This window comes from Lupinus angustifolius, unplaced genomic scaffold (genome assembly GCF_001865875.1).
Source record: "Lupinus angustifolius cultivar Tanjil unplaced genomic scaffold, LupAngTanjil_v1.0 Scaffold_1_857, whole genome shotgun sequence".
Taxonomy (NCBI): Eukaryota; Viridiplantae; Streptophyta; class Magnoliopsida; order Fabales; family Fabaceae; genus Lupinus; species Lupinus angustifolius.
Window position 1 is genome coordinate 15,001 of NW_017716174.1, and position 13,861 is coordinate 28,861.

At 31.7% G+C, this 13,861-nt stretch overlaps 1 protein-coding gene and 1 long non-coding RNA gene across 2 annotated transcripts in view; one reads left to right on the forward strand and one right to left on the reverse strand.

The window, feature by feature from the left end:
• Positions 1–3,828, reverse strand: part of LOC109337058 — a 4,828-nt gene extending 1,000 nt beyond the window's left edge. Inside the window, exon 1 of the long non-coding RNA XR_002106394.1 lies at positions 3,815–3,828. This is a non-coding gene — a long non-coding RNA (uncharacterized LOC109337058). The remainder of the gene's footprint in view (positions 1–3,814) is intronic.
• Positions 3,829–12,410: 8,582 nt separating this feature from the next.
• On the forward strand, positions 12,411–13,644 carry LOC109337057 (transcription repressor OFP8-like). Its single transcript, XM_019573927.1, has one exon. It carries the CDS (start codon positions 12,518–12,520, stop codon positions 13,403–13,405), a length of 888 nt encoding a protein of 295 aa, XP_019429472.1. The 5' UTR covers positions 12,411–12,517; the 3' UTR covers positions 13,406–13,644.
• The last annotated feature ends 217 nt before the right edge of the window (positions 13,645–13,861 follow it).

Genomic DNA, 13,861 nt, shown 5'->3' on the forward strand with positions numbered 1-13,861 from the left:
CCAGGGGCAGACGTAATACTAGGAGCATCATGGCTTTCTACTTTGGGTCCCCACATTTCAGATTATAGCAAACTCACTCTCAAATTCTTCCATGACAATCAATTCATCACATTACAAGGAGATCAACTCTAGTTGCCTCGTGTTGCATAATGTCACCAGTTGCGGAGGCTGAAACACACTAATGCTATTGCTGAATTATACTCACTATCCTTTACACATACCACTGATTCTTCGGTTCATGCATTAGAACTGCCATCAGCTATTGCACCAGATATTGCCATTCTGTTACAGCAGTATCGTGAGGTGTTTTCTGTTCCAGTGGGGTTACCACCTCCAAGAGCTCACAATCATTCCATTCCATTGCTGCCAGGTTCCTTACCGGTCAAAGTTAGACCGTACAGATATCCACATAGTCAGAAGGAACATATTGAACAAATGGTGCATGACATGCTTCAGGAAGGTATCATTTCTCCTAGTACCAGTCCTTTTTCTTCCCTATTCTGTTGGTAAAAAAGAAGGATGGCACCTAGCGGTTTTGCACCGATTATAGGGCACTCAATGCTATCACAATCAAGGATAGTTTTCCTATACCGACTGTTGATGAATTGATCGATGAGTTGTATGGGGCCAGATTTTTCTCCAAGCTAGATTTGCGGTCCGACTATCATCAAATTTTGATGAATGCAGAGGACAGATACAAAACCGCTTTTAGAACTCATCAAGGTCATTATGAGTGGCTTGTGATGTCGTTTGGGCTCACTAATGCTCCAGCCACGTTTCAGAGTTTGATGAATGATGTATTCAAAGGGTTGTTGCGGAAATTCGTCTTGGTTTTCTTTGATGACATACTCGTATATAGTCCCAATTGGAATTCTCATTTGCAGCACCTCGAGTCTGTTTTACAGTTATTGCAAGCACATAAACTCTTTGCTAAATTCACTAAATGTGCATTTGGGTTGACTAAAGTCGAATATCTGGGTCATACGGTTTCGGGTGAAGGTGTGGCTATGGATACAAACAAAGTCCAAGCCATCCTGGATTGGCCAATTCCATGCAATCTAAAACAATTACGAGGCTTTTTGGGACTTACAGGCTATTATAGGAGATTCATCAAGGATTATGCTTCCACCGCTTCGGTTCTGACCAATCTCCTTAAAAAGGATAATTTCAAGTGGGATAACACTACTATGATTGCTTTTGAAGCTTTGCAACATGTTGTGATGCAAGCGCCTATGTTGGCCTTACCCAATTTCTCAAAACCCTTCATTTTGGACATGGATGCTTCAGGGACTGGTATTGGTGCAGTCCTAAATCAAGAGGGTCATCCCATTGCCTTCTTTTCTAAGAAATTGTCCACCCGGATGCATAAACAGTCGGCGCATCCAGGGAATCATTTGCCATCACGGAAGCTATATCCAAGTTTCGACACTATTTACTGGGCCATAAGTTCATCATTCGGACAGATCACAAGAGCCTTAAAACACTCACGGAACAGGTTCTACAAACTCCAGAGCAACAATCTTGGTTGCCTAAACTCCTAGGCTATGATTTCACTATTGAATATAAACCAGGTAAGGAAAATATTCCTACAGATTCACTATCCCGGTCATTTTTTATGGCTTGGTTGTCTGTTGAGATCCACTTTCTAGAGACACTGCGCCAGGCCCAAGCTGCGGATCCTACTCTAGCTGTTATTATTTCAGAATTGTCTCATAAATTGCCGGCTAATTCTCATTACTCAGTCCATAACAACATAATCTTATGGAAGGGTCGCCTTGTTGTCCCCACAAATCATGAACTCATTCAAACAGTGTTGCACGAGTTTCACAGTTCCACTATAGGTGGCCATGCGGGTTATGCAAGAACTTTGGCCAGAATTGCCTCTCAATTCTTCTGGCCCAGAATGCAGCAATACATCAGAGCATTTGTTCAACAATGTTTGGTCTGCCAGCAAGCCAAGACAGCTAATGTCCTTCCATCTGGTCTTCTACAGCCGCTGCCCATTCCGAATCAGATCTGGGAGGATTTGGCAATGGATTTTATTACGGGGTTACCTCCATCTCATGGCTACACAGTGATTTATGTCGTGGTAGATCGATTGTCTAAATATGCCCACTTTGCAACACTCAAAAGTGACTACAACAGCAACCAAGTAGCAGAATCCTTCATCAACATGATGGTTAAGCTGTACGGTATTCCTAAAACCATAGTGTTGGATAGGGATAAGGTATTCTCTAGTCAATTTTGGCGACATCTTATGAAGCTGAGTGGTACCACTTTGAATATGTCAACAACTTACCACCCACAAACGGATGGCCAATCTGAAGCACTGAACAAATGCCTTGAAATGTACCTTCGGTGTTTCACTTTTGATAGTCCAAAAAATTGGGTCAAGTTGTTACCAATGGGCGAAATATTGGTATAACATTGCATACCATAATAGCATTGGCATGTCACCATTTAAAGCTGTCTATGGCAGAGACCCACCAAAATTGGTGAAGTATACCCCTGCTAATGATGATACAGTCCGTGACCAATTACTACTGCGAGACCACATTTTGGCTCAGCTTAGAATCCATTTGCAGCGAGCACAACAAATTCAGAAACGAAATGTTGATTTGAAGCGAATAGATGTGCAATTTCATATTGGTGACAAGGTTCTTATGAAGCTTCAACCATATCGGCAACACTCACTTGCCTTGCGGAAGAATCAAAAACTCAACCTGCGTTACTTTGGCCCTTTCCTAATCGTACAGAAAATTGGGAATGTGACTTACAAGTTAGACTTACCAGATAACGCCCGAATTCATCCTATCTTTCATGTTTCACAACTGAAGCAGTGCCATGGTGTCACGACCAACCATACATTCCATTACCAAAATGATAATCCTCAAACTGATATGGTTTGTTGATGAACTATTAATCTCTTCGGTAGACATGGTTGAAGCAAAATATCTTAATATTATTAAAAAACAGATTAAAAAATTGGATATCTCAATGAAGATGTTATTAGGTTAAATCTCAAACTACTTTATTTAAGATGTTTCGTGACATTGTTAAAAATGTGCAGGGTGACTATCAATCACGACCCAAGATAAAATAGTTCAAATTGCAGTTTTGAATAACCATTACACTTTAAAAACTGTTCTAGAATTACACATATATGACTTTCAATAATCAAAGATATGACTAATGTCACTACGAAGAATATATTTGACAAATAATAAGAGATATGAAATCCAAAAGTATTTTGACATGGAAGATAGAGCAAAGAGAGAAAAGAAAAGTTGAGGAGTCATGTCTCAATTGATGTGATTTTCCAAGAGTCCAAAGGCTCTATTTGTATGCATGAGAATCCAAATGATCAGCAAAACAATGGTCCAAATTGCACCCATTTTAAAAAATGAACGGGCACATGAAGCACAAGCAAAACAGGTGCTAGCGAGTGCGGATTGAGTCCTAGCGTATACAAGACATATGCTGATGTGTGCCCGAAATTCAAAAATGTGTATTGTCATACACATGCTAACGTGTGATGAGTTACACTCACAAACTAACATTTTAAAAATAAATAAAATAGTAGTCAAGATTTACACTACAAACTCGAAGCCCAATCCGAACCGAGTTATTGTAACCCAAACAAGAGCAAGTGTATCCATTAGGACAAATCCCAAAAAGCAACAACCTTATTTACACATAATTTTCAAATGTTTCCACTAACTAATCTGGATCTTATTATTGTTTCATTTCACACACTTCACCTTTCCAACAATGGTTTCAACAACTACAAGTATTGTTTTAGTATAGCTTCTACCTTCCGGTTGTACACTTGGATTAGGGTTATATTTTATCTGGATCTAATTGTAAACTTGGTTAAGTGTACATTTTATTTGTTTGGTTTTCTAAACTTTGAATTTACTAGATGTATTTTTCCTTCTATATTGTTAATTGTTAGTTTCATAAGTTCGTGTGACTGCTAATATTTATTTGAAATGACTTATTTTATTAATAGTTTATCTGACATTATTGTCTGGAGTTTAGGTTTTGACTGATATTTTGATAAAAATTATTTTCGATAGGCATTATTATATAGTTCACAAGATAAAATCTTGGTTGATGTTGTATCATTTAAGTTTGCAACTATATTTATTATTTTTTCCAAAAACTCAGTTATCCAATCTCTAGAAATTGGATTAAATCCAATCCTAAGTAATTATTTTGTTTAGTTAAGATGGTTTTCATAGGAATCGAACATTGTGGGATCTGCTTCTCATGTCACACCTATACATAGAACATGTGGGTTGACATTAATCTAAGTCATATGGCCAAAACAATACCAAATTTATGTTACCAAATCACCTTTTGCAATATGCAGATGCTTAACATGTTGAAATTTTTAGCTTCTGCTAGGAACTTAGAACCACTAGTTTGTACAATCTTGTGAAACCCTACTCTGTGTCTTTGATGGTTTCAATTCAAAACTTTAATCATATTATACTCCACTATTTCATGAACCATCAGTGTCTGATCTACATTTCTGCACACGGTGTCATCTTGGTCCCTTGCCTTTGTCTTATACCGCTAGTAATCTGTTCCATACTAACTTAATGTTGAGAATTTGAAATTCTGACCAAATCACACATACATATATTTACCAATAACGTGTTGTTTTACTATTCTAAAGCACCGCTAGATTTTAAAAAGACCAAAAAATCAAATATTCAATTCCTATGAGCGATACTCGTTATTGAGAGAGGTAGTCACACACCTTGAAATAGATTAATTCCTTACCCATAGGATAGGATGAAGATCACTTGTCCCAAATTGATGTCCTCAACCTTGTCGTGCCTAATAATATGGTGTCAGGTAATGTTATATTTTGTTTCAACTATAAGAATGAAAGAACACATAAGAATAAATATTTTTTAATGGCATACATGACACTATATTATAGGACGATATAAAATTGGGATACCAACTTAGGACAAATAATCTTGATCCCAAAGAATAAGAGGAGACCTCAATAATACAAAAAACATTATAGGTTATGTTATATCAATCTTACCAATAAAACCGATATGGAGTTGTTTTAAATTAATCTAGGTTTTAAGTTGAGGTCGATAGAAATGTTGTTATATTAAATATTTAATAAGGAGAGTTTTGACATTCACTTGACTAGAGTAACATATCTCTTATGGAGGCAAATTAATCTTTAAAGAAAAAAAAGGTCAAAATAGACCATACATCATGGCCATACGTCATGGTCCAAGTGCCTTGGTTTCATTGGCAAGCCATAAGCTAACAAAAGAAAAATGAGGGGTCTGAGATTTTCAGAGCCATTTAATATAATCATAAGCAGAGCAAATCAGTGCAAGAAATCTATGTCAATGTAAATGTTTCTCCTTGTCTTTGAGCAAATCTGAAATTTGAAAAGCTGATTGTAACTATCCCATACTTGTCAGTTACCCTTTGATGGGGTATTCTTGAAGGGGTAAAGGGTAATAGCTGTTCTCTTCCATGTGTCTTTATGTGTTTGGAAGCTTCTAAGACTTTGAGATGCTCTTCAGAGTGAGAAATTAAGACCTTGACCTCATGAATATTCCAAGGGCACTTTCTCAGTGCTAGTGTTTAAATGGGATAAAGGAAATTTAAGGGTATGCAATTAATGGTGCACCTTTCCATGCTCCTCTTAAGGATAAACTTTTCCATTATTTTTGCATAAGAACACGTTCTAATGGAAAACATTAGTGTTTAATGAGTGCAACTTTAGAATTTAAAACCGGAAAATTGTATTTCTATATGAGTAATATATATTTTTCAATTAAATTCCTCTATCCACTAGAAAATAACATATATCATTTGTAAAAAACAAATTAAAGAAAAAGATTTATTTTTACATTTTGCATTTTCAATTATAATTGACTTTTAAATAAAAGTAATATAAAAGGTGTTGGTCTAGTGAGGTAAGATCTTATTAGATCCCAAATAGACCAAAAGGTCATATTTTTTATTTCTCAGGTCAACACTTATTGAGAGGAGCAGTTACACACTCTCGAATAATTAATTTCTTACCAAAAATGTGAGAGAATACTCTTAGTAGTATCCAAAAAAAATACAAACAAATGATAGATGACATAATTACTGTGTATAAATTTTTATATTATCAATGCATAAGTATTATATTCAACAAAATATCACTTTATTACTTATGTGATTCTTAGGCAAGATGACTTACTGGGGGAATATCATGTAACTACACGTAAAACGAAAATTTGAAAACATAATAAAGCATTAAAGCATGTAAACGGTTCATAAAGAGTAACATAGAAGTTATTACTTTGAGTTTTTTTTGGGGGGAAAGTGAAGTGTATTAAGCACTAAAATTCAATTTGTTGGTGTAGCCAAAGACTTGAAACCTCTGATCTTGTCTTCTAACTACCGGACGAGTTGAGGAAGACAGGAGCATGTTGACAAAGTTGCTAAATAATGTCCATTTAGATAAGACATCAAAAAGGTGACAATAATACCTTTGTTCTCCACTTCCCCATATCTCATATAAATAATATCAAATCTCCTATTCACTTTCTCTCTAAGCTGCACTAAATTTTTAAATAATGCTCTTAAGAATGCCATGTATTTATTTATTTTTTGTATTTACAACTTTTTATCAGGCATGATTATCCTTTAAAAAATTTAGAATTCTAATAATTTTTGTTGCATCACAATTTTAATTACTAAGACTCAACTTAAAGTCTTTAGTTTACATTTGCTTAGATTATTATATAATTAGTGTAATATATAAGTTTTTTAAATAAAATATGTTATGTATCATAACGAGAGTAAAATACAATGATAATAAGATTGATGAAGTCTTAAATAAGAATATTCAAGAAGTGTAATATTTATACACTGTCAATATAAAATTTATACATCATCATTATATTATCTACCATTCATTGTATTATTTTTACTTAATAGTCAATTATGATTAAATATTAATGTTAGATAATGTAAAAAGACTTTTACATTATTGATGTATATTTTTTCCCATCTTATAAATTAATAACTGGAGTCTAAGAATGTTCATAACCAAATATACAAAATTCAAATCTTAAATTAGTACTCTAGTTAATTCTCGTCAGGAATAAGGATGTTTTGTCTGATTTCAATCAGTTTTAAATATGATTATGTGATATGTTTTAGTGGATATATATATGTATATAGCAATTGTTGAAATATGCATAAATATGAAATATGTACCGAGAGTTTTGAGTTTTATATATTATTATATTATTCATAATTTCATTATTTAATTATTATTGACTTTTTAAAAAAAATTATAATTTTTTACACTGAAACAAATACATAACTCAATTCCTTCACTTGAGTGCCATAGTTACTAGCTAGAATTAGGTAATGCACCTTGTGAGACCCTTCCATGTGCCCTATCTGTAAGCAATAAGCATAATTGCCTTTCATTTCCTGAAGGTAGTTGAGCTTGCAAAAGAGCCCACTGCAAAAAAAATAGGATATTTCCTTTCTTTTTATTTATATTATTGGGCTATTTCCTTTGCCTAAATCAATCTAATATTAGAAAACGAGATTTTTATGGATTTTCTCTTTTCTACAAGGACAAGAGATAGGGGTTTCTATATCTGTGGATCGGATGGGTACTTTAAATAATTTAAAATTTCTATTACATAGTACCCACAGACATTATCTCATGTGAATATATACTTTTCCATACCACTATTAATAAATCATAGACAATAAATCTTATGGAAAGGGACCAATCGTTAAGGAATTAATTAACTATTATTTTTATATTTGTCACTATGTACCTATGTGTGAACAATCAACTGAAATATCAAGGAAAGTTATTGAAAAGCTTTCATTGCTTTCCAATTTGAGTTTGTCTTAAAGGAAGTGGAAAACAATGAAAACTTTAACCAACCTCACTAGAGTTCCTTTTTGTTTTATGTCATACTATATATTTTCCACACAGTTTTTTGGGACAAAAAGAAGGAAACTTCAATGCTTGCTTAATTGTTTAATTTCAACTCAAATGTTATATTATAATCAAATGATCACGGGGCTATATGGAAGAAATCAAGTTTAGGTAAAGATTCTTAAACTGTTGGTGAAAAGGCTATGCTAAGGTAGCACTTTCTTTTATAATGTTATATAAGATTTATACTAATCAATATATAATTTATTATTCATTTGTATTAGTTTTATTTAAGAGTTAATAATGATTAGATATCAATATGTATAATATACTGATAATATAAAAATTTCTATATTGTTGGTGCATATATCATTTCCTCTTTATTTTATGGGGAGGGGTTCATTTACTCCAAGAGTAAGTTTTTTAAACTTATTCCACGTCCTAAACATCAATTCTAAGAAAATCCAATAATTTAAATTAGTGAGTAAATTTAAATCATTAGATACCCATAAAATTAATGACTATGATGAAGAGTAAGTTTAAATAAATGATCTCTCTTATTTTATTTTAATTTTCTTCGGGTGTATTAGGTGATATCCAAGTCCCTGTTTCAACTATTTGAATTTCAAATATGATTAAGCACTTTCAACAAGTTCAATTAAGTAAAGTCCTTGATAATGGTCCCCTACAACCATATATGTCTCAGAGCAAACATACCCTGCAATTGGTAATTTATAATATACTTAGTACAGTTAGTCAATTACTATTCTAATAGACAAACAATAATTCCATTATTTAATTTACTCGCAAGTACAAGAAGTAAAGACCTTGCTTTTTCATAAAAACTATGATCTTAGCATTAAGGCATTTAAAGTTTTAATGTTAATATAGAGGATAAAATATTTCATCATGCTATAAGATAATTTATATCTTATAGTCACTAAAAATATGATATGTGTACTATTTTGTTTTATTTTAAAAATATTTTTATAGAAAATAATTAAATAAGATAATTTATATCTTATACTCACTAAAAATATGACATGTGTATTATTTTGTTTTGTTTTAAAAATATTTTTATAGAAAATAATTAAATATAATACATGTCTTGATTTTAGTGGTTGAATGAAATAATTTATCTCTTGTAGAGGAGATTCTTTATTCTCATAAAAGTATTTTGAATCTTCATCATGGTGCCACCTCTTTTTACTTGTTGTGCAAGTTACAAGTTTTTTACTTGTGGAAAAGTGAGAATTGAGATTGTGCAATAAGCTTCTCCAGACCCTTCTGTTGGTACTTATCCAAGAAGCTTTGCACTTTTCAGAGTTTCACTCTTGCCTAGTTGAAGTTAAAAGCTTATAGATCTAAAAATAAAAGGACAATGTACCAAAGATAAATAAATAAACAAAAGGACAAAGAGTAAATTTTACTAACAAGAAATTTGAATTCTCCTATATACCACCAAGTAATGTACTGTTGAAAACTTGAAATAGTTGAAATGAGTAAAACAAATTAGGAAAATATGAACCAAGCAAATCAAAGTATGGGTAATGGGTATAAATTTTGAATTTTCAAATTATTTTTATTATTCTATTGTCAACACTTTTTTACATCTCAAATTATCTTTGTTCACCATCAATCAAGATTAGTTTTGCCAAAAAATAAAAAATGGATTGACAAGTATTTTGTTATTAGTAAATTTATTCATATTAAACAACAATATAGATAAATTAATTTATATAATAGTTGTGAACTTCTTGGGATAAGGTTGTGGTAGATGATCCTTTTATTTACAACAATTTCTATTAGAATAATTTATACATTGTTCTCCATAAACCTAACTCATAATGAGAAGATTGTTAGGATTAACTTCGATAACATGTTAGAATAATGTATTTTTAATAAATGTGTGTCCATCAATTATCAAATACAAAATTTATCAAATTTGGTAAATTAAGTTTGTTGAAGGATACACATTAAAAATATGTTAAAATAATTTGACCCAATTTCATGTAAGAGCTAGCTTAAGGGAGTTTTTTGTGTCATATTGTCATTAAATGTAACATTTTGATATTTAATACCAATGAACTTCTAACCCTAAAATGCTCTTTCAAATGTGTGCTTAAATGTTAAGGATTTCCATCTGGCCAAGTTTGATTGATAAATGATGCTTTTTTTGGTAGGAATAATGAAAAATATTTTTATTTTCCTTATTATCTAGTAAACCCTTTCCATGTGAAGAGTAGTTAAGGTGGCCATGATGAGTTAAAGTAGTTTTTGACATGAACACTAATTGATTTATATATCATTGAAGAGACTCATTTGATAGAAAATAAATCAGTGATAAATGAGTTTAAAATTTGGACAAGTTTATATTTGATTAGTTACTTAAAAGTGACTTATAGCTCATAAGTCAAGGATTTATTTTATTTTACACTTATCATCTATCATATAAGTTAACCTTACCAAACAATCAAATATTGTTTATCAACTAGCATATTATAAGCTCAAAACTACTTTATAATAGTTGGTGAACGAGTTTTCCATTTTTATTTGAGAGTCGCACATGACTTTATAATTTTTTTATACTTATACATAACTTAACAACACCAACTACTTTTTCACTTAACCTATGAATCATCAGTTGTTAAAAACCTACCCATATTTTTATATTTGAGGATAAATATAATATGAGAAGGTGAGATAAGAATCCCTCCTCACCGCAATACCTAGAACCTTGGGCCTCAAAGTAAAATAAAAATGGGTAGCTTTTGAAGCAAATATACTAAAAAAGCACACCCACAATTATAAATAAATAACAACATAGGGACAAGTAATGTACATGCAGAAGCTTAGAATTGACTTATAAACTCTCAGTAAACTTTAAAACTAGTTGTGTAGCGGAAGGTCAAATACACAAGTGTGTAAAAATCAAGACTCTCTCATTGATGCAATCACTGGGCAATGAGGACAAAGAGGAAGACGACGAGTTAAAATAGCATAAAGTAGCATCAGAACCTTTATTTTATTTTACTACATGTTTCTTGTTCATGTTTTTTTAAGAGTTAGTATTTATTCATTATCATTATAAAGATTTATACATAATATATATATATATATATTTCTCACATTCATTTATATTTTTTTTTGAAAAGTCGATAATTATTAAAAATGAATGGTGAACAATAAATTGATTGTATATAAAACTTTTACACTATTAATACATATATTTTTCTCATTTTTTAATATTATGTATATATTTTAAAAGTAATTAGAGATATAAAAATTGATACAATTTAATAAGAACTCTATGTAAATGCATATTAAAAATTAAAGGAAATAAAAAAATACAAAGTTTAAAAAAGAAAAATATAATAGAAAAGTAAGATATTACTATATATTAAGTTGAAAAGAGAATTTATTTATCAATATATCATCTTTTATTTATGTTCATCATTGTTAACTATTCAACAAAATATACAAATAAATAATATATAATATACTAACTATATATATACCAATATTGTTGGTCTAGTGGTGTAAGTTCTCAATATATCCTATGATGACAAAAAACTCAATGATTCAATTCCTGAGAGCGACACTTATTAGATGTAATCATGCACCCAAAAATGATTAATTTCTTACTTAAAAAAATAAGAAAATACCATTAAGAATACTAAAAATATATTAACTATATATAAATCTTTAAGTTTGTATCAATGTTGTGAAATCCGAGCCGAACGTCAAACCAGCAGAGGTCCCATATTTGGTTTAACTGTTTTAAACGTTTAAACCGCCCGGTCTGACCGGGTGATCCATACATAATTAATATTTTTTATCTAAAAATATATAGTTATATATAAACGTAAAACTTTATATAATTAATAATTATGTATAATTATATTGAAGTAATAACATTTCCATCTTTTCTTAGATGGTAGTAAAACAAAATATTAGAACAGTGTTCTATTTTTTTTTATTTTTAGGTGAACCGTCCGGTTAACTGTCCGGGTTAATTTGGTTGAACTGGGTTTAACAAAGTCGGACTGGAATTTCCCGGTTCAAAGTGGTCTAACTGTCATTCGATTAAGACTGCAATACATAGTCGTTTTCAAATCCGGTCAGCGGTCAGACCGATTGGACCGTCTGATCTAGTCTTGTTCTCAAAACACTAGTTTGTATACAATAGATATGACACTATATTTGATGAATTTTTTTTGATCAAAACATGTCAAAGATATAATAATAATAAGAGAAAAAGATGTATGCACTAATACTGTATTAGTTTTATAACTATCATTACATCATCTACTATTGATATTTAATTATAGTTGACTTTTTAAAAAAAAAATCTAAATGAATGATAGATGATAAAGTATATGTGCATAAATCTTTATATTGTCACTGTATAGATTTTAAACCGTAATAATAAACTTCCATTTTGGGTTTCTCATGCATTTATATCCTTCCGTCCCCATTATCAACCTTCAAAAATCTCTCACTCTCCATTCCCTCTCTCTTTCTTCACTATCATCACTTTGTTTCTTCCACTCACTCTTTTTCCCTTCCATGGAAAACCAAAACCGTCTCAAACTCAAAATCTCTCGCATGTTTCGTTCTTCATTCGGATCCTGCCGTACCAAAAACTTCACCGACGTAATGGAAAAAGCAGTGTTCTCCCCACCAAAAAACCACAAACATGAAACCTTAAAGTTCCACCAACTTCTAGTGGATCCAACCTCACCAAAACCACGATCGTTTCCTTCTATTTGTAAACCCAAAGTGTCTCAAACATCTCAAACCATAAACGACCAATGCATCATGTCGTTTCAGGATTCACTTCCTAGACGCAAAATCTCAGAATGCTTATCACCCTTTGCAAACAACCCCAGTGCTTCACTAAACACACCCTTCAATGACACTGTTTTCGGCTTTGAAGAAGAAACTAAAAAGTCAAATAGAAACAAAAGGAATAAGAATAAAAAGAACAAGAAGAAGAATGCCCAGAGGAGAAGAGAGATTTTCCCATTTAATTCTTGCGCTAAAGACACTAACTTTGGTGATTATTATTGCTTTAGTAGCGACGAAGATGATGAAACAGACACGCTTTTTTCCTCAAAGAGCCTCTCTTCTGATTCCTCAAGGTCTCGCCGCCGACGCCGGAAAAATAACTCCGGCGACCGGAAGAAAGGTCAGGGATCTGAAATGGGTGTTCTTCCGTTGCACGGGAATGGTAAAGTGAAGGACACGTTCGCGGTGGTAAAGCGTTCGAGTGATCCGTACAGTGATTTCAGAACTTCAATGGTGGAGATGATAGTTGAGAAGCAAATATTCTCACCATTAGATTTGGAGAATCTTTTGCAGTGTTTTTTGTCTCTGAATTCGTGTCATCATCATAAGATCATTGTTGAAGTTTTCACTGAGATTTGGGAAGCTTTGTTCTCTGAATGGCTTTGATATATTAGAAGGAGAAAAAAATAAATGGGTGAAAGAAAGAGAATGAAAATCTTCTTTATTTTCTCTGTTATTTGTGTTTTGTTAATTTCTAAGGAAATTAGAATTAGTTTAGTTCTTTTAACTAGTAATTAGTTTTTTTGCATGTATGATATCTATATTTCTATCGTTTACTACTTCTATTTTTCTTTTTCTAGTAAGACATTTATCTCTTAACAAACTAGAACTGAAAGTTCTTCATCCAGTGTTTATTTTCTCTTGTTATTGTCATATTGTTTTACGTTGAGAATAGATTCTTGAATGCATATGCTGACAAAGAAGTGAATTCTTTTAAAAAAAGAGAGTGTATTGCTTTACTCAGATACAACACATTCATTTTAAATTAACAACAGTAAGTCATATTCACATATGGCATGATTTTTAATTTTATATATTCAGTGATGATAATGTATAAGTTTT

Coding starts and splice junctions, on each gene's coding strand:
- LOC109337057 (XM_019573927.1), top strand. CDS start 12,518: ATGGAAAACCAAAACCGTCTCAAACTCAAAATCTCTCGCATGTTTCGT.